Consider the following 22178-nt stretch of genomic DNA (forward strand, 5'->3'; position numbering starts at 1 on the left):
GTCTAAACATTTGAAATTTTACTTAAAGTGTATTTAGACACAAGGCAAGCTTTTTAATCGTTTGTTTCTGATAATTTGGGTTCCAAGAGGTCAAAGTTCAAAAGATTTTACCTTTGCGGTCTCTAGCAAACTATTCAGCCAATTTTGGGTCTAAACATTTGAAATTTTACATAAAAGGTATTCAGACATGCAGCAAGCTTTTTAATCAGTTTTTGGGTGAAAATTTAGTTGTAGTTGTAAAGCGCATTATGCCTTTTTTATGTTTCTATGTAATTTTTTTAAAATTTTACAGTTTTAATTTTCCTTTTATAAGAAATACATCTTTTAGTCTCGTCTTTTGGATAATTTCTTTTAAAGGAAATTCCAGATGTCTCCAGTTTCAATGGCATGGTATCAGTTTTTCAACAGATTGGATCCCACAATGAACAAAATTTGATCCCTTTAGCATTAACCCTTTATGACTTGAATTATGATGTAGATGATTAAAAAAAATATTTATTGTTAATTTTAGATGGCGCCATACTGAATGTAAGCAATGAACATTACAATCTGGATGCGTCTGGCATCTACCCGTATACTGAACTAATATGTACAAAGCGTGTTTGAATCAATTCCCACTTTATTTATGCCATTTATATTTATGTATTTACAACTAAATGAATTAGTTAAACCAGGTCATAAAGGGTTAAAATCCATTAACAAGTTATGACAAGACAGAAGACAATCATATAAAATGAAAACCACGCCCAAGAAATGAAAATTTACTTATACTGGCATCCATCCAGGGTTGGTCAAACCAGTGTCAGTCGCATTGCACATCAAGGTCATCCACCCTCATCGATCAGCAGCAAAGTCAGTGGCATGATCTAGCCATTTGTGATTCCAACATCGGACACCAAAAACCGAAAGGATCAGATACAAATTCTGTGTCTGCTTTGACCGTTGTTGGCCACATTTTGAGTTGGTCACATTGGCGCATGCATTGGGTGCCACTAGTTTATGGAGGAACTTCCTCCCCAGACCAGACCAGACCATATGGCTGAACCACTGGAGTCTCATTTTGAGCAGAGTTTCTTTCAGATGAAAAATATTACATCTAGCACAGATGGTCAAGTTGGGGATCTGGTCGGAGAGGTGAATACTGCAGAGGCAGTAGTGATGGAAAATTCCAAATTGATGATCTTTGTGCAATGGTCAAGTCTTGCATCCATAGAGAAGAATTATACTGACCATGACTTTGTAGTATTAATTTATTTTTATTTCGGACTATTATTCTCATCTTTATTAGTTGTTGTTTTTCATCTTTTATTGGTTTTGTTTATTCACGTTTCGGCCAACTATTCCTCTGGCCTTCGTCAGGTGGTAACCGCGACGGATAGGAACTTTGAATCTCCTAACTGCATTCTCAGCCATCACTGCCATCCGTAGTTGTTGTCATTTCACCACATTTTGGCCAATTAACCTCTGGCACGCTTTGGGTGGGATTGAAACCGCTATCTTCAGACAATGTTCATCTGGAACGTCTCTATCAACTGTGCCACGGGCCCCGAAGGGCGATCAAGGTTGGATTCTTTGATCTTATAAATCCACGTTTATTTATCTGATCTTCTATAGTCGGGTCCGTACCGATTGGTATATATATATATATATATATATATATATATATATATATATATAATTCCTTAATTGGAATTCATTTTTGAGATGAGAGAGGAGATTCAAAGTTCCTATCCGTCGCGGTTACCACCTGACGAAGGCCAGAGGAATAGTTGGCCGAAACGTTGTAAATAAACAAAAACCAATAAAAGATCAAAAAACAACAACTAATAAAGATGAGAATAATAGTCCGAAATAAAAATAAATATATAATGCTCATCTCAAAAATGAATTCCAATTAATAATAATATATATATATATATATATATATATATATATATATGACTTTGTAGATTCACAACTTTGTTGATTGTCTTATCTCCTGGCGAGATCAAAGTAATTTCTGAAGATAAATGAAAGCTATTATAACCCAGATTGATATGAGTGTTGGTTTCATCTTTTGCTTGACCTGTGACCGTAAAATTGGCGTCCCGATACTTGAAGCTTTGAACCTCTTCCACAACTTCACCATCAAGGGCTATAGCCATTCGGTCAGGTAGGTGGTAGTTTGCAGAGATAATCTTTGTCTTTGAAGCATTTTTATCCCTACCATTTTGGTCATGCGACTGACCTTGTCGAGTGCATGCTGGGCCTCTACATAGGACTTGTTAAAGATTGCAACATGATCGGCAAAATCGAGATCATTGATAAAGTAGTTGTGGACAACTCTGACACTAGTGGTGAAGCCAACCAAGTTGTTTTCTTCTTTTGTTTTTTTTTTAGGATGCAGTCAATGATGAGGGAGAGCACACATCCTTAGTGGATGCCTGTTTAGATGATGACAATGTGATTTTTCCCCATAAAATCTCACTTTTCTTTGAGCGTGTGTTCAATTGAAATGGATGGCTCTCGTCTAGGAGAAGCCCCATGTTTTGACAAGCTTCTGGGTTTGACCTTTACTCCTGATCTGAAATGGAACACGTACATCAAGTCTGTTGCCAAGGTCACTGGAAAGATGGTGGGATCCTTCTACCGCTCCAGAAGATATCTCACTACTGATGCAATTCTCTATCTATATAAATGCTAAGTACGTCCAAGGATGGAATACTGCTGCCATATTCTGGGCAGGAGCTGCTAAAAACAGCCTATCCTGCCTTGACAGAGTACAAAATAGACTTCGTGGCTTAGTGTGGGATGCCCTTTTCTCTTCCCTGCAACCTCTTCCCCACAGAAGAGACGTTGCGAGCCTATCTTTGTTTTATCGTTATTTTCCTGGCAGGTGCTCTTCTGAACTCCAATCTCTGGTCCCCCCTTGCCAATCTTTTACGAAAACACCCGTCTAGCTGAATCCACTGTCAAAAATTTTCCCCACTCTTTATCTGTGCCTAAATCAAAACGTAGATTCCATGAACAAAGCTTCTTAGAACTGCACGTCTGTGGAACTCTGTTCCGTCTGCCTGTTTCCCACCTGACTACAACCTGGATGTCTTCAAGTCCAACGTAAACAAATTCCTGATGAACCGCTCCCTTAAGTAGACACTTTATTAAATCTCCACACTAACATTGCAATAACCCTTATCCCTGAGTGGCTTCCGGGCCTTGATAAGTGGTGACCACCTTGTAAAAGAAAAAAAAATAGTATACCTTGATGAAGTTGAGAAGCTTGATCGGTAAGCCATTTTGACACACAAGGTCCTAAAGACTTTTGTGATCCATTGAGTCAAAAGTTACAGTGAAATTAATGAAGCACAATTAAAATTTCAAGTAAAATCTCTGGGAAGAACTGATGCCTTACTATGGCTCTATTTCTTGTAATAGCATATCTCAAGCAGTTCTCCATATTTGTCTACAGAAAAGTTTATTTTTAATTCACAGGCTGATCTGAACTAATATTCCACTGATTATTCTATTGAAGGACAGCCTCATTCTAATTATTTGTTTATGGCTTTTGCTGATGTGAGGATTGATGGTTTCATCTACTATGGAATTTCCACGGTTCTGCTAGTTATAAATTAATGGGTGACTTTTTTAATCTTCCCTATGATCGACTTCTTGATACGAGATTAATAACCAAATCGGTTCATGTGAACACACCTTATCTGGTATCAGTTTAGTCGTTTCTGTCACTTGGCAATTTACACTTGTATGTGTCTATTTCAGATTGAAAATCGTGCCCTAGGAACGGCAAAGACGAATAATCCAAGATTGACAGCTGAAGAACGTTTTTTCATTGTAAAAACGTTTTACAAAACAGACAATAAGAGTGAGACCTGTCGCCGATTTCAAGAAAAATTCAATCGAACAGTCAAAAGGGACACTGTAGGTAGACTTGTTCAGCGCTTTGAATCGACGGGTTCATGCGAAGATCTACCGAGACCAGGAAGACCAAAGTCCGTTTGTACGTTTGAAAAGACTCAGATTATTAGAGCGGCTTTTGCTGAGAATCCGCAGAAATCCACGAGACAAGCGTCACAAGAATTTGGCATTTCTCAAAGATCGATTGTAAGAATGTTACATGATGTGAAACGTCAATAAAATTCTCAGAACTAAAAATCTTTCCACTACCCCCATTACTTCTGACTCACCTTGTACATATGCCATTAAATTATTTCAACATCTTTTGATAAAGATTAATGGCTTTTTTGATGAGGCAGTTAAAGATGATTTAGTATTTGTGCTGGATTTAAAATTCATCATCATATTCGGTTTAATGTCTGTTTAACATGCTGGCATGTGATGGACAGCTTTAAAAAATTTGACTTCCAAACTAACTTATCTTTGATCCAAGAACTTTCATCCAATTGTTTTTTTTTCAATGTGGCCATATCATCAGAGTCTCCTGCTTTGCATACGTCTTCTTGTACTGTCCAAATGTAATATTCCTCTGAACCAAGCCCGTTTCATTAGACATCCATTGTATCATTCTTGTAATATTTCTCTCCATGCAATGCATATCTTCAACCCCCACTGATCAAATTTCATGTTCATACATTATCACACTGCATACACATGCCTGTTGACAGTGGTAACATTTTCCATCCATGCTCCAGTGGTATCACCAAGATCATATTTGTCTATTTAATAATACGTTCCAACTCCAAATCCACAAAAATTGCAATAAAAAATAATAAATAACTTGTACATTCATGTAACGCCCTGTGATATAATGGTTGAGCGAATGTGGGAAAAGGGAAGTGGATTCTCAGACTCCACAGGAGAACTTTTTTTTTTTTTTTTTAAGGGAACGCTATGTATGTTCGAGCCTGCGAATAAAAAAGACTTGTGTAGCAAGCGCATCATATCAGAATACTCCGATAACATCTTCCATTTATCCTTGTAAATAAATAAATTTAAATATATTTCACCTGTGTTTTCCAATTCTTGCTACCATATGCAAAAATATAACAAAAACAATCTCGGCAGCTTTTCTCTTATGTAAACTGAACTGACATCTTGCTCATCTCTTTACAGTCCCCTGAAAACATGGTTAAAAATAGTAGCCCCTTACGTCCAATTGACAATGTCTTTTTTTCTTTTTTACAAGGGAGTCACCACTTATCACAGTCTAGAGGCCACTCGAGGATAAGGGTTAATAAGTGTACGGTTGTCAATGGGACAATAACGTAGTAATCATTAGTAATGGAAATTTGGTAAATTGGATTATTTAAGGGGACAGCTCATCAAGAACTTGTTTACATTGGACTTGAAGGTGACCATATTGTACTCAACTGGAAAGCAGGGTGAATGAGGACACTTAAAAAAACAATGTACTATAAAATTGTTTTAAACTTGTTAAAAATGTCACAGAAATGTATGAAATGCTTTAGACTACTTTTGGACCATCTTGCATGAGCAAAGCTTCTTTCTTAGAAGTGCACGCCTGTGGAATTCTGTTCCTGTTTCCTGTAGCCTGTTTCCCACCTGACTACAACCTGGATGTCTTCAAGTCCAACATGAACAAATTCCTGATAAATCGCCCCCTTAAGACAGTTTATCAAATCTCAACACTAATGTACTGTACACACAATAACCCTTATCCCCAAGTGGCTTCTGAGCCTTGATAAGTGGTGACCACCTTGTAAAAAAAAAAATATATATAAAAGTTTGCAATTCAGATATACTTTCTCCACATCTTTCTCATCCATCACCATTCTTTTACACTTATAAGAGCCAGGTACGGCCAAGGATGGAGTGTTGCTGTCACATCTGGGTAAGAGCTGCTAGGAAGACTTTATCTTGCCTTGACAGAGTTCAGAATAGACTTTGTAGCCTAGTGGGGAATGCCCTTTTCTCTTCTTTGCAACCTCTTTCTCACAGAAGAGACGTTGCGAGCCTGTCTCTGTTTTATCGTTATTTTCATGGTAAGTGCTTGTATGGTCCCCCCCCCCTTGCCAAACATTCACTCGTTTGGTTGTAAACACTATCAATAATTCCCCCTACTCTTTATCTGTGCCTAAACCTTAATATAGATTCCATGAACAAAGATTCTTTCTTAGAACTGCATACCTGGAGAACTCTCTTCCATTAACCTGCTTTCCAGCTGACTACAATATGGCCGTCTTCAAGTCCAATGTAAACAAGTTCTTGATGAGCCGTTCCCCTTAAGTAATCCTTTTGACCAATGTACACTCTTTAACCCTTATCCTCGAGTGGCCTCTGGGCCTGATAAGTGGCGATTCCTTTGTAGTAAAAAAAAAAAAAAAATTCTTTCATACAAACTGGTTATCCTCCTTCAACCTACAATAATTTGACTGCTCTTTTTGTATACCCAATGCTTATAAGTACCACAAAGAATTGAATTTTTAAAACTTGAACAGGGGAGCTTTCCAATACTATAACTGTTTATCATTTTTGTTTAGACTAACATTCACTTTCAGACCATTTTTTTCTGCAACATTCGTCCATTGTTTACAGCTCTTCCAGCCAATCCATAGAAAAGTCCGTGGACAATGCTTCTAAGACATAAATGGAAAACAAAGGACTTTATGTAGAAACCTCAAATATCCCTATTTTAACATTAATGTCATCATTTCTGCTATATAAGGTGTCCCGTATTTTTGGGTGGACAACACCAGGTAACGTTTTGCACCTGCTCTCGATGAGGTTCAAGGCAGATACTTTCAATACGTTTTCAGATTTTTTTGTACAGGCATTTAAAATTGTAGACACTTGAAAATTCTGTATGTTTTCGCTATACAACTTCTGAGATGACTGACTAATTTTTATGATTTAACTTTCAAATAAACAGCTACAGCAGGAATTGGAATACACCCTACTAAAGCCTGATTGTCACAACTGGTGAATTTCAAAAATGTAATCTGGACATAAGAACACTTAAAAAAACAATATACAATAAAATTGTTTTAAACTTATTAAAAATGCCACAGAAATGTATGAAATACTTCAGACTGCTTTTGGACTATCTTGCATGAATCAAGCATCAGTTTTTGAGTGGCATAAGAGATTCAAGGAAGATGGTGAGTCCGTGAGGTATAGGAAGAATAAGGAAGTCAGAACACCAGTTGATTGGCCAAGTAAAGAATTTCATGGATAAGGACCATCATGTATCTATAGAGACAATATATGCACAGTTTGATGTCGGTGTGTACACACAAATATTTGCAAAGAACTTCACGTGAAGGGTGCTCCATCCTTGTCACAGACTATTTGATCAAGATGGGCATCAAGACCGTTTCTCACTCTCCCCGTAGTCCAGACCCTTGCTCCCTGCGACTTTTGTTTATTCCCTAAGCGCAAGGAAATCCTTTGAGGTTGTTGTTATGAGACAAGGAGATGAAAGAGGCTGCTGTGAGGGTCATTGATATGCTCACACAAGAGAACTTCCATGAGGCCTTCCAGAAGTTGTTGGAATGGTACAGCAAGTGCATTACAGCCGAAGAAGATTACTTCGAAGGGGACTAGAGTTTCATGTGTGTACTATCATTAAAAGTGCCCATATGAAAAGAAATTTGAAAACTTATTTAAAGCACCTCATAACATCGTGTTGCAAACAGTCAAGTCACTATGTCCACACTTAAGCAGGTCTTTCTTACTCTTCCATGCACCCTAGAGCTTGGAGTATCCATGCGTGTTGAGTTGATGTAAAAGGTGGCATGCTGTACATGCCCAAGCCACCTGGGATGCTGAGCACATAACTCATCCCAGATCTCACTGATACAAAACTTCTGAATATGACCGAAGGGATTCTTTTGTGTTTATTGCCACACATCCATTCAATTATGGCATAATTATGCTGAAGTGTTTACGGCCTATTTCTCACTGGCATGCAAGATGGCAGACAAAACATAGATCCAAAAGACTCTGCTTGAGGTTTAAAGGAAATATGTTGAAATGTAAGAATTGGTTGTCAGCTACTTCCTGAACCTTCTGCCATCAGCACATTAACGAGCAGTAATAGCATGTTCACATCCACAACCAAAAGTGTGTACATGTTTCTATAGTTGGGTGGACAGGGTTCAGAACTAATTAACTGATCATTATGAATTTTAGAACACAGCTTCTAGGCAAAAGGGAGTGTCAATGTGAAATCTTGTTCATATTTAAATATGTGAAAAACATCACCGTAGATGAATAAACCTGAATGAGGCCAAAGAGTATATCAACAGAAATGTAATAGCAATGTTTCCTAGGACAATAGTCTGAAAAAAAAATTAGTTGTAAATGTTCCAAAGAGTTTAACGCGTATAAAGAAACAAAATCTATTATTTTTGGCTCAACTGTTGTCTTTATTCTTTAATTTCCACTAATTTGGAACCTGGGAAATTCTGTGTCTGATACAAAGGTTTTCGCTAATTATCCTTCTGGCAGCAACCATTTAGTTTTGTCTGAAAAAGAAAATAGGGTTAATTGCCTATCCAATAATGATTAAGAGGATAATTTCATGATGAGTGCTAACACCCCCTCCCCCGGCCTGGGAGCATGATATTACAACAGAATAGAGGAATGAACGTATACTATACTGCCCCCCCCCCCCCCGAATAAAAGAAGAGGAGGAATGCGCCATGACAAATGAAAATATGCTATACAACATAAGCTGTTTTAATGTTAATATAATTAAGATAGGTGAAAAAAAAACAAATTTGCATATTCATTTAAATAACATTAAAAATAATGGCAGGTTTACTTGTCTGCATGAAATACTGAAATGCAAATTGTTTGAAAAAAAAAATATGCCATCTTCATAAACAAAGAAATATGCGATCTATTGAAGAATGACTTAAATAATTTTCTGGTGTAAAAAAAAAAAAAACGTTTATAAAATTATTGTTCTTCTTTAGTTAGTATTATGGTGAATCACATATACTATACTGACCTAATTTGGTTATGGTTGCAGCATGTCGGTTGGGTCTACTCTTTCTGACAAGTTCACCACATTCCAAACACTGGCTGACCAGGCACAGCGATTCAAGACTGCTTCCATTATGAGTATAAGTCATTTGTGGTTCCAGCGACAGATCCCGAAAAGGTGAGGCCCCAGAATCAGTTCAGCATCCTGCTTTATTGTCTGGAGCCAGGTTTTGAGTTGACTATTGTGATGTTTCTTCCAGTCTGGTGGCGGAGCTGGATCGATGACTTCCTAGAGGAATTCACTTAGATGCTGACGAAAGAGAATAGCTGAACCAAACAAAGATTTTTGGAGAGAATGGATCTTACAACAAGTGCAAATTGTGCTGTTGGGGATAAACTGTTGCTAGCAGACATTGAGGATGCGATGTAGGCAGTGATGGTCGAATACGTCCAGTTTGCATAGGTTATTTTCCCGCACAGGCCAAGTTTTATTGCTATAAAGGAAAATGGTGCGGATGAGGACCTTTGGTGTTCGGCCATATTTCCTTTCTGATAAAAGAGCTGTAATTGAAATTGACAGAAGGGTTTCCTTGTTTAGGACAACTGGTTGTTTATCATTTGGGAGAAGGACTGCCATCAGTATCTTTGTCTTATTGGCATTTATCTGCACGTTGATCTTTAAAACGTGAGATTGCATCTTTCCATTGGACAATTGTATGCCAGTGAAACTTTCACCGATTGGCCAGGCATTTGATGTGCTCCAGTCAAAATCAAAACCTCTGATTTAAAGGATAGTATCAGAACGAACGACCACTACCCCCACCTCCCAAAAAAGGAGGTAATTATTGCAAGAATGGTTGTCAACAGAACCAATATTACATTAACCCTCCCCCCCCCCGCCCCAATTAAAAGGTATTCTGATTAACTAAAATTTTTATTTTCATGTAAAAAATACTTAGTCACAAAAAATGATGTTTTTTATGGTTCCTTGGCTTTTTGATTAAGATAAGTGCTGTATCTGTTCTCTATATTTCAGCGATATTTGATGTTTTACTAATTCTAGAATTAAAATTATCTCCCTTGAAAATGAACTTCTAATGTTTTTAAAACGCTATCCATATTTTTTTAAATAAAATCTCTTTATTTAATTTTATTAATAATACAATTGATCAAACGATTGTGTATACAGAAAAAAGTTTGACAAAACAAATTATAAATGTATGTTTTTTTTTTGTTTTTTTTTTTTACAAAGGCATCACCACATTATCAAGGCCCAGAGGCCACTCAAGGATAAGGGTTAAAGAGTGTACAGTAGAAATTGGTCAATATAGTAATCATTAGTAATGAAAATTTGGTAAATTTAATAACTTATATGGAACGGCTCATCAAGAACTTATTTACTTTAGACTTGAACACAACCATATTGTAGTCAGCCGGAAAGCAGGAAAATGGAAGACAATTCCACAGGCGTGCAGTTCTAAGAAAGAAGCTTTGTTCATGGAATCTATGTTTAGGGTTAGGCACAGATAAAGAGTGGGGGAAATTATTGATAGTGTTTACAGCTAGACGAGTGTTTCTTGTGAAAGTTTGGCGAGGGGGGACCATAGATTGAAGCTCAGTTGAACACTTTCCATGAAAATAACGATACATCAGAGACAAACTCGCAACATCTCTTCTGTGAGATAGAGGTTGCAAGGAGGAGAAAAGGACATCTCCTACGAGGCTACGAAGTCTATTTTGAACTCTATCAAGGCAGGACAAGTCCTTTCTAGCAGCTCCTGCCCAGATGTGGCAACAGTATTCCATCCTTGGACGTACCTGGCTCTTATATAGATAGAGAATAGCATCAGCAGTGAGATATCTACTGGATCGATAGAAAGATCCCACCATTTTTCCAGCGGCCTTGGCAACAGATTTGATATACGTGTTCCATTTAAGATCAGGAGTAATGGTCAAGCCCAGAAGCTTGTCAAAACTTGAGGCCTCTTGAAGACGAGAGCCATTCATTTCAATTAAATGACCAATATCGAGACTTCTTGAGTAAATTTGGAGATTATGTTTATGGTATTTCAAGCTTGTTTTGGTTTTATAAAAATGAAACCAGTTTGTCTGTGTATATATAAATATTTATTTATTACAATTATTAACTCCCATAAAGAGTGAGCACTATCTTGAGAATTATTGTTTGTATCAAAGATGTAATGCATAGTTCTCTTCCTTTCGTTAAGATTGAGCACTATTGGGGATAACGTATACTGCTAAAATGCAGTATTCATACTTCTCAATTGTGCAGCTGAAATGTTGCACACATTATTTAATACATTCGAAGGTTTGAGTTGTGTGATTAGTTGCATATATAGCCACACGAGTCTTATAAAGACGAAACAAGGTTCTCTGTGAATAACAATATATAATTAAAATTATAAAATTTTAATTATATAATATCTGCTGTGGATATCAATATGTAATTATATAATCTATGCTATGAATGTCAATATGTAATTATATGATACTAGCAGGGCGCCTGGCATTGCACGGTTGTAAAGTACGTTCAAATATCAAATTTTGATTAATGCAGATTTCATATTTATTATTATATTATATTGGACCCATTATATAGTAATGATTAAAAAGTTAAAAAAAAAAATGTCTCGTCTGGCTTCAAATTTAATTTTTCCTCTGCCGATTATGACTGAGCTTGCTGCCAGGCTAAAAATTAAAACATAAACTAATAGCTACTATGTTATGCATGCATATTCGTAATGCTGTCATTTGACCTTCACCTGGCAAATTTCATTTTTTTTTTTTTTTTTTTTTTTTAAGGATGGATTTTGCCGGGCTAAAACCCAAATAGTTTCACATGGGTTCAATAACTTTATATTTGAAATTTCATGTTTGTAAACCAAAAACTGTAGGAGGAGTTTGGTAGGCAAAATTTTTCAAATAAAAATATATACACATACATAAATATATATGAAAAGAGCTTTGTGTTTACTATAAACTTTTTACGCAAATATAAATCATGTTGAATATCTGCATGGATATAATTACACATAATAGTTAACTAAAGATGATCATCCCATAAGAAAACTGAAAAAACTAACAGGGAATTAATTAAAATGAATGTTTAAAAGAATATGCAAATTAGCTAGATCTCTTGCTAATGAATGCAATTTCACAATCTATATATATATATAAAAGCGAATATGTATGTATGTATGTGTGGTCGCTTTTTCTGTATGTCAACAAAAGGCTTTTTTCAGAAAAGCGGTTGCTTGCTTCACAACTTTTTAAAACTTTTTATATCACATATAAATCGTAAAATCTCACAGTTAACAACGGAGCTCGCCTGTCTATTTAATTTGCTCGATTTCAGGAAGATAAATATTCAATATTTGTCGCTCGCCGCATGTGGGTTAGTCTTTTTCCTATAACATCTTGGGGGAAAAAAAAAGCGTTCAGCAGTAAATGAATACTATCCCGCAGTCAAACTTGACCTCATTTAAACGGGCACCTGCTAAATCCAAGTAATTAAATAAATTCAAACGTCTTTCCGTTAGCATCTCGCGGTAGGGCAATGGTTAACGTCGCACTTTTTTTTTTTTTTTTTCACACTTTAATTTACAACTTTGCCTCAACGGTTCGGGTTCGATCCTCATACTTACTTTTTTTTTTTTTTAACCCTCTCCCCCCACACCTCCAAACACCTGGGCAATGCCGGGTACCCCTCGCCAGTCCTTATATAAGAAAGTTGTATTCTTTTTGAAAAAAAAAAAAAAAAAGAAAAAAAAAAGGTGTTTTTAATAAGAATATGAATACATAAAAAAAAAAGATTTATAGGAATATAGACAGACTGTGGATAGTAAAATGTAATTATAAAATATCTACTGCTTCCCTGAATGGAGGATGTGTTTCTGATGTGTGTGTGTGTGTTTTTTTTTCTTCACATTCTCTGATTAATGTATTCGTATGTAAATCAATAAGAATTATATTAATCTAAAACTACGGCATAATCATGTTAACACACGGGTTCCCCGCTGGATCACTGGAGTTAAGCAACGTTGAACCCGGTCAGTCCTAAATGGGTGACCATTTGGGACTTCCAGGTGCTGTATATGCTCTCTGCTTATCTTGGCGTTGTTTCCAGTTGTCCTGGACTTCTCCTTCCCACTGGATTCAAACAGTGCCGATTCAGGAGAGGTGTGGTTGGAGAATGCGCAACCCTTGCCTCACAATTACAGGCGCAGCTGTCCCTACAGAGAGTATCTTTTGTCTTTTGAGACTGAATGGAGGCATTGAATCAAAAACTAAACATATACCTTATTTTAATGAACAAAAATGAATGACGAATACCGGGGGGGGGGGACGACAAAGAAAGTTCTGAAGAAATGGAATCATCACAAGAATCATGAAAAAGACATTGATCCTTCTACTATGCCAATTCTTTCCAACATATTTACATTGTTAACAAAAAACTTATTTCTGCACGAGAATGGAAAATGACTTTGAGAGCTTTTCTCTTTTGAAATAATTTTGTCTGTCATGGGATGTTATTGAAAAATAGGCCCTATAGCAAGATCAAACAAATTTCTGTTTGAGTTTAGAATGAATCTAAAAAGGCCACTAAATTAATGTTAGGGGTTTACAACAATGTGTATTTGCATCGGATCTTCCTATAAAAAAATTATGAGGAGTTTTATGAAAGTAACACTCTTATTTATTATTCCACCTGAATAGATCAAAGTCGATTGCAAATTGCATTGTTATGTTCACTGAACTTATGCATTCATGACCTGAAAGTTTCATTTCTCTGTTGTAGATATTGATGGTGTGAGACTCTTAAGAAAACAACTCCTGTGATGGACATGCTCCAGAAGCAGAGATGCGTCAATGAATTCTTCCATGCAGAAAAAATTGCATGGATCAACATTCACTGGCACTGGTACAATGTTTACGAAGCTGATGTAGTTGATGTTAGCACAGGAGATGGGTTCATTGATTTCAGAGTGGCAACAGATGTGAGTGACAAAGTATGCTTTGGACTTTTACGACTGAGGTATCAAGAGGCTGGTAAAAGTGCATTGAGAATGCTGGTGACTATGTAGAAAAATCAATTCTGGATCACAAACGTTCACTGGTTTTAATGATGCCACTCCTGTCTTTGTAGTTTTTCAGTGGTTTAGTTCTTGAGGGGAAAAATAGGAGGCCTCATTTTTGGAACGACTCGTATTTGTAACTTGATAATTTAGAGATTAAAATAAAAAAAAATAAAAATGGTAAATAAACTGAAATATTCATTTGTTCCTGCGTAATGCTCAAGGTATCAGTTAGTTTGGTACTTGTACAGTTTAATCAAGACATTAAAAAAATGAAAATATCGAAAAAAGGTTATATTGTACGTATCCATTATGGACTGAAGTTCTCAAAAAAAAAAAAAAAAAAAATTTCCTTAATTTGATCAAGTGTTTTTTTTTTTTTTTTTTTTTTTTTTTTACAGCGAAAAACAATTTATGATACTGATCAAAAGATAGCCATGTTTCGATTTTTAAGAAAAGCTATTAAGATGAAGAGCGCTGAGGTGGTTGGCACTTTAGACTGAGTTATCTCCCCATGGCATATTCTAAAAATCCAAACATTGCTACCTTCAGCGCGCTGTGATAAAAACGTTTTTCCGTTGTAAAAAAAAACAAACTACTCTATCAAATTAAAGTGAAATTATTTTTTGGTGAACTTCAGTCCAAAACGAATACATACAATATAACTTTTTTTTTCAATATTTTCATTTTTTTATGTCTCCATTAAACTGTACAAGTACTGTTAGTTTATAACATAAATGTGATCTTTCCATCCAAGATTAAATAAAATCTAAATGCTTGTATTAGAAAATTTTTACAATAATACTGTGTGATCTTTGTGCTGAACATCCAAATTGGCAGACATTTTATTTAATTTTATATAATAAATTGAAGAATAAAACTGGTAATATAGAGTTCAGTGCTAGAACGAGTACATTATTTATTCAAGACAACACCAGAAGTTTAAACTAATATAAAAACATGATCTATTACAGTGTTATTAAATTGCATAAAAGTAAAAGAATTTTAGTGGAGTTGAAATTCACAAAAACTTATGTTGTTCGATAAATATATTGGACAAAAAGAGAGATCCAAAAATCCAATTTTTAGTATTGGATGTTCAGGTTGGTGAAGTTACATCTCATAAATCTGAGTTGTCCACCCTGGACAACTCTTTAATGTTAAGAAATAGTTTAAGTATACTTAAAATTGAACAAAAAACTTATGACTTTTGGTTAAATCAGTTAATATTTCAACAGCTAATTGATAGTAACGCGGTCATGATTTTGATTTTTTACCATTTTTCAAAATTCAGTTTTGAAGAAATTTTTCTGGTTCACAGATTTCAAAGAAAATTGATATTTTCTTTGTATTTTGTCTGTTTAAAACTTAAGCGTGACATCCTAATATTTTCTAATGAGTCATCGTTTTCATTTATTTTATGCAGTAGAGTTGACACTAGATTTCTCCTTCCGCTAGGCATGGTCACAGGTCAGGATGAAGTTTGGCAGTCTGGGGGTCTTGGTGGATGCTGTTCAACTACTTTTATTTCGATCATCCCCGTGGCTTTTTCCTAGAGTTCTCTATCTTTTTTGTATCATCTTTTTTGCGATGGTATTGTCGTTTATATGCAGTGTTGTCATAAAAAAATGAATTCAAGATGGAGGTCTCTCGAGGAGGAAAAACTATTTTATTATATATGTTTATAATGAATATTTATTTTTGTTTTTTTGTTCTAGGTTCGGCATATTCTTTGTGAGAAGCAGTCTAAGGCCTTGGAAGCGATAGAAAAGTTAAAAAGTGGAATGAAATTTAATGAAGTTGCTTCTACATACAGTGAAGACAAAGCGAGAAGTGGAGTAAGTAATATAGATTTTACTTGAAAAAGGATGAGTCCATTTCGATTCAGACTGCACTGGGGTATATGGCATTAGAACAAAATATTGTTGATTAATTATGGAAACTATGTAAAGCATAAAAATGAAAGCAAAAAAATATTAAAAGAAATTAATCTAATATATAAAAAGTTATGCCTATCTCCATATTTTCAAACTTTATCTCAGCCTTTGGTTCCTTTATGTTGAACTCTCTTCAGCCTTTGGTACAAAGGCTGAAGAGTCAAACATAAGAAAACAAAGGCTGTTTCCTTTGTATGGGTTTGAAGCCCATGTTACTAGTGCTTTTTTTCTAATCTGTAATGCACATATATAAATAAATATTACACTCTTATTTTGAATTTTCTTAATAATCAAGCACTTTGCTAAGGTTCTCTCCCACAAACCTTACACACACATACACACACACACACACAAATGTTGGGATGATTAATTGGATTCAGAAAAATTGAAACTTTTTGGGAATCGGAAAAAATTTGTACATAATTTCTGATGCCAAAAATGATTCCTTTATCGCTTTTTATTTGATTTTGTTTGAAGTAAAATCTTCCACTGCTGATAGCAATAATAAAATAACAAATATTTATTTATTTTAATCAAATAGTAAAACTAAAATCTATAGATCATCCCCACAAATGTGTTTTTACATTTGATAAAATATCTGCATATTTAACTTTTTTTTTTTTTTTGTAATCGGGGAAAATAACTATTTTATGATAAAATAAATACTTGAAGATTTATAAAGAATCAGAATCGGAAAATTTATATTGGAATTGTCTCATCACTAATATATATATATATATATATATAGAGAGAGAGATATAGATATCTATATATCTATAAAAGTGAACGTGTGTGTATCTGTGTACATTTCCATATGCAATAACTCTGTTAATTTTTAGTCTACTGACTTGAAATTTGATATACAGGGTACTCAGATTTGGGAAAATCGATGTGATCGGATTTCGGCCAGAAATTTGGCTGTTAAGGGGTCAAATTTCAACGATTTGACCTTTGAGAACTCTACCAAAATCCTCCGACAATTTTGGGTCTAAACACTTGACATTTTAGATATAGGTTCCTTGGACATGGATTTAACTTAATAACTTGATTTGAGCCTAAAACAATAAATATTAAGTGGTCATTATAGAGGTCTAAGTTAAAAAAAATACCGTTTTTGTTTTTGTTTTTTTTTGCTCAGCATACACCTCCAAACACTCGGAACGCCGGGCACCCATTGCTAGTATTTATTATTTTGACTTGCTAGAAACAAAGGTCACCTATTATGATTAAATGAATAATAAAAATTATGATTTGTTTAAAATAAATCAACCAATCACTGTAGAAGTGACTATGGAAAAAAAAGATCAAAGGAGGTAAGTAGATTTAACCTAATTCAAAGTTAACTCCCCTTGAATGTAGATTTTTTTTTGTGATGCATGTCTCTTGTGTTATTAAAGTAAATAGTTAAAGACTCATGGAAACAAACGTTGATTTACTCAAATTTAATATAATAATAATAATAATGACATATATAAATGATCATCCATTAACGATTATTATTTTTAATATTGAAATGTATCAAATATCTTATATTTGTTTTGTTTACATTACATGTATGAGTGTAAGTAATTATCTGTTAACATACAAATTCTTATGTATTTCCAGGGTGATCTTGGTTGGATGACACGAGGCAGTATGGTAGGTCCATTTCAGGAAGCTGCTTTTGCCTTGTCTACAAGTACAGTCAATTCGCCTGTGTACACAGACCCTCCTGTGAAGACAAAGTTTGGGTATCACATAATCATGGTTGAAGGAAAAAAATGATATTTTACTTTTTTTAGTATAATAAATATTAAATTTTCATCTTTTATTATTTAGTTGTTTTGTATTTTGTGGGGATGCATAATGAGGTGAGGGGTGAACAGAAATTAAAATTTTTTTTTTTTTTTTTTTTTTTTTTTTAAACTTTCAAAAGTACAAGAATGCGTCCATGATTATAGATTTATGATGGAGAAGGGGAGGACCTTAAAGTTGATAAATTTTTTCTAGGAAGAATTTATTGATTCTTCTTCGTTATTGTAACAGAATCTGACAGCTGAAAAAAAATGAGTTTTCATTAAGTAAAACAATGATATCAATTTCAACAATAAGAAATGTTATCTACCTAATTGTCATGCCACAATTAGGTAAATATTTCTAGAATATTACATAAAACCATATTTCCATGATTCAACGAAAAAATGATTTTGCCATGTTTTTTTGTCACGTGTGATGTAAACATAAGTGAAATAACTCATAGTTTGAATTGACCTAAGTTTTTGAAAGTTTCCAAAAATGAATTACCTCCCCTGTTAAAATATATACTCTTCAGTTATTATGTAAGCTAAAATTGCTAATTTCGTCTAAAACTATTTTCTTTAATAATTAATTTTCTACCTCATCGTTTTTTGTAATCTTACTGTGACATGACAATTCAGTAAATACCATTGGTTTCACTTGAAATTCAATTTTGGAATTCCGCTACAATAACAAAGACGAATCTATTTATCAAACATTAAGCATGTTTTGTTATATGCATATTTTTGATATCTAATATGTTTTGTTGTATGCATATTTTTGATATCTAATATATTTTGTTATATGCATATTTTTGATATCTAATATGTTTTGTTATATGCATATTTTTGATATCTAATATGTTTTGTTATATGCATATTTTTGATATCTAATATTTTGTTATATGCATATTTTTGATATCTAATGTTTTGTTATATGCATATTTTTGATATCTAATATGTTTTGTTATATGCATATTTTTGATATCTAATGTTTTTGTTATATGCATATTTTTGATATCTAATATGTTTTGTTATATGCATATTTTTGATATCTAATATGTTTTGTTATATGCATATTTTTGATATCTAATGTTTTGTTATATGCATATTTTTGATATCTAATATGTTTTGTTATATGCATATTTTTTATATCTAATGTTTTGTTATATCCATGTTTATGATATCTAATGTTTTGTTATATCCATGTTTATGATATCTAATGTTTTGTTATATGCATATTTTTGATATCTAATGTTTTGTTATATGCATATTTTTGATATCTAATATGTTTTGTCATATGCATATTTTTGATATCTAATATGTTTTGTTATATGCATATTTTTGATATCTAATGTTTTGTCATATGCATATTTTTGATATCTAATATGATTTGTTATATGCATATTTTTGATATCTAATATGTTATATGCGTATTTTTGATATCTAATGTTTTTGTTATATGCATATTTTTGATATCTAATATGTTTTGTTCTATGCATATTTTTGATATCTAATGTTTTGTTATATGCATATTTTTGATATCTAATGTTTTGTCATATGCATATTTATGATATCTAATATGATTTGTTATATGATAATTTTTGATATCTAATATGTTATATGCATATTTTTGATATCTAATGTTTTGTTATATGCATATTTTTGATATCTAATATGTTTTGTTATATGCATATTTTTTATATCTAATGTTTTGTTATATGCATATTTTTGATATCTAATGTTTTGTTATGCATATTTTTGATATCTAATATGTTTTGTCATATGCATATTTTTGATATCTAATATGTTTTGTTATATGCATATTTTTGATATCTAATGTTTTGTCATATGCATATTTTTGATATCTAATATGATTTGTTATATGCATATTTTTGATATCTAATATGTTATATGCATATTTTTGATATCTAATGTTTTTGTTATATGCATATTTTTGATATTTAATATATTTTGTTATATGCATATTTTTGATATCTAATGTTTTTGTTATATGCATATTTTTGATATCTAATGTTTTGTTATATGCATATTTTTTATATCTAATGTTTTTGTTATATGCATATTTTTGATATTTAATATGTTTTGTTATATGCATATTTTTGATATCTAATGTTTTTGTTATATGCATATTTTTGATATCTAATGTTTTTGTTATATGCATATTTTTGATATCTAATGTTTTGTTATATGCATATTTTTGATATCTAATATGTTATATGCATACTTTTGATATCTAATGTTTTTGTTATATGCATATTTTTGATATCTAATATGTTTTGTTATATTCATATTTTTGATATCTAATATATTTTGTTATATGCATATTTTTGATATCTAATATGTTTTGTTATATGCATATTTTTGATATCTAATGTTTTGTTATATGCATATTTTTGATATCTAATGTTTTGTCATATGCATATTTATGATATCTAATATGATTTGTTATATGCATATTTTTGATATCTAATATGTTATATGCATATTTTTGATATCTAATGTTTTTGTTATATGCATATTTTTGATATCTAATATATTTTGTTATATGCATATTTTTGATATCTAATGTTTTGTCATATGCATATTTTTGATATCTAATATATTTTGTCATATGCATATTTATGATATCTAATATGATTTGTTATATGCATATTTTTGATATCTAATATGTTATATGCATATTTTTGATATCTAATGTTTTTGTTATATGCATATTTTTGATATCTAATATGTTTTGTTATATGCATATTTTTGATATCGAATATGTTTTGTTATATGCATATTTTTGATATCTAATGTTTTGTTATATGCATATTTTTGATATCTAATATGTTTTGTCATATGCATATTTTTGATATCTAATATGTTTTGTTATATGCATATTTTTGATATCTAATGTTTTTGTATATGCATATTTTTGATATCTAATATGTTTTGTTATATGCATATTTTTGATATCTAATATGTTTTGTTATATGCATATTTTTGATATCTAATATGTTTTGTTATATGCATATTTTTGATATCTAATGTTTTGTTATATGCATATTTTTGATATCTAATATGTTTTGTTATATGCATATTTTTGATATCTAATGTGTTTTGTTATATGCATATTTTTGATATCTAATGTTTTGTTATATGCATATTTTTGATATCTAATATGTTTTGTTATATGCATATTTTTGATATCTAATATGTTTTGTTATATGCATATTTTTGATATCTAATATGTTTTGTTATATGCATATTTTTGATATCTAATATGTTTTGTTATATGCATATTTTTGATATCTAATATGTTTTGTTATATGCATATTTTTGATATCTAATATGTTTTGTCATATGCATATTTTTGATATCTAATATATTTTGTTATATCTAATATGTTTTGTTATATGCATATTTTTTATATCTAATGTTTTTGTTATATGCATATTTTCTATATCTAATGTTTTTGTTATATGCATATTTTTGATATCTAATATGTTTTGTTATATGCATATTTTTTATATCTAATGTTTTTGTTATATGCATATTTTTGATATCTAATATGTTTTGTTATATGCATATTTTTGATATCTAATATGTTTTGTTATATGCATATTTTTGATATCTAATATGTTTTGTTATATGCATATTTTTGATATCTAATATGTTTTGTTATATGCATATTTTTGATATCTAATATGTTTTGTTATATGCATATTTTTGATATCTAATATGTTTTGTTATATGCATATTTTTGATATCTAATATGTCATATGCATATTTTTGATATCTAATGTTTGTGTTATATGCATATTTTTGATATCTAATATGTTTTGTTATATGCATATTTTTGATATCTAATGTTTTTGTTATATGCATATTTTTGATATCTAATGTTTTTGTTATATGCATATTTTTGATATCTAATATGTTTTGTTATATGCATATTTTTGATATCTTATATGTTTTGTTATATGCATATTTTTGATATCTAATGTTTTTGTTATATGCATATTTTTGATATCTAATATGTTTTGTTATATGCATATTTTTGATATCTAATATGTTTTGTTATATGCATATTTTTGATATCTAATGTTTTTGTTATATGCATATTTTTGATATCTAATGTTTTTGTTATATGCATATTTTTGATATCTAATATGTTTTGTTATATGCATATTTTTGATATCTAATGTTTTTGTTATATGCATATTTTTGATATCTAATATGTTTTGTTATATGCATATTTTTGATATCTAATATGTTTTGTTATATGCATATTTTTGATATCTAATATGTTTTTTCATATGCATATTTTTGATATCTAATATGTTTTGTTATATGCATATTTTTGATATCTAATATGTTTTGTTATATGCATATTTTTGATATCTAATGTTTTGTTATATGCATATTTTTGATATCTAATATGTTTTGTCATATGCATA

The 22178-nt window shown here is 31.9% G+C and overlaps 1 protein-coding gene across 2 annotated transcripts in view; it reads left to right on the forward strand.

The window, feature by feature from the left end:
- LOC145295858 (peptidyl-prolyl cis-trans isomerase NIMA-interacting 4-like) overlaps positions 1 to 17747 on the forward strand; it is a 29342-nt gene extending 11595 nt beyond the window's left edge. The window contains exons 2-3 of one of the 2 annotated variants that reach the window (XM_080141587.1): positions 15719 to 15838; positions 17543 to 17747. In XM_080141587.1, coding sequence (XP_079997713.1) covers positions 15719 to 15838; positions 17543 to 17701 — 279 coding nt within the window. In that variant the 3' untranslated portion in view covers positions 17702 to 17747. Of the gene's footprint in view, positions 1 to 3756; positions 4956 to 15718; positions 15839 to 17542 lie in introns of those variants that run through there. The other variant, XM_080141586.1, reaches the window with a different exon arrangement.
- Positions 17748 to 22178: the final 4431 nt, after the last annotated feature.

The sequence above is a fragment of the Euprymna scolopes genome, chromosome 16 (assembly GCF_053919585.1).
Source record: "Euprymna scolopes isolate OS-2025 chromosome 16, ASM5391958v1, whole genome shotgun sequence".
Classification (NCBI taxonomy): domain Eukaryota; kingdom Metazoa; phylum Mollusca; class Cephalopoda; order Sepiida; family Sepiolidae; genus Euprymna; species Euprymna scolopes.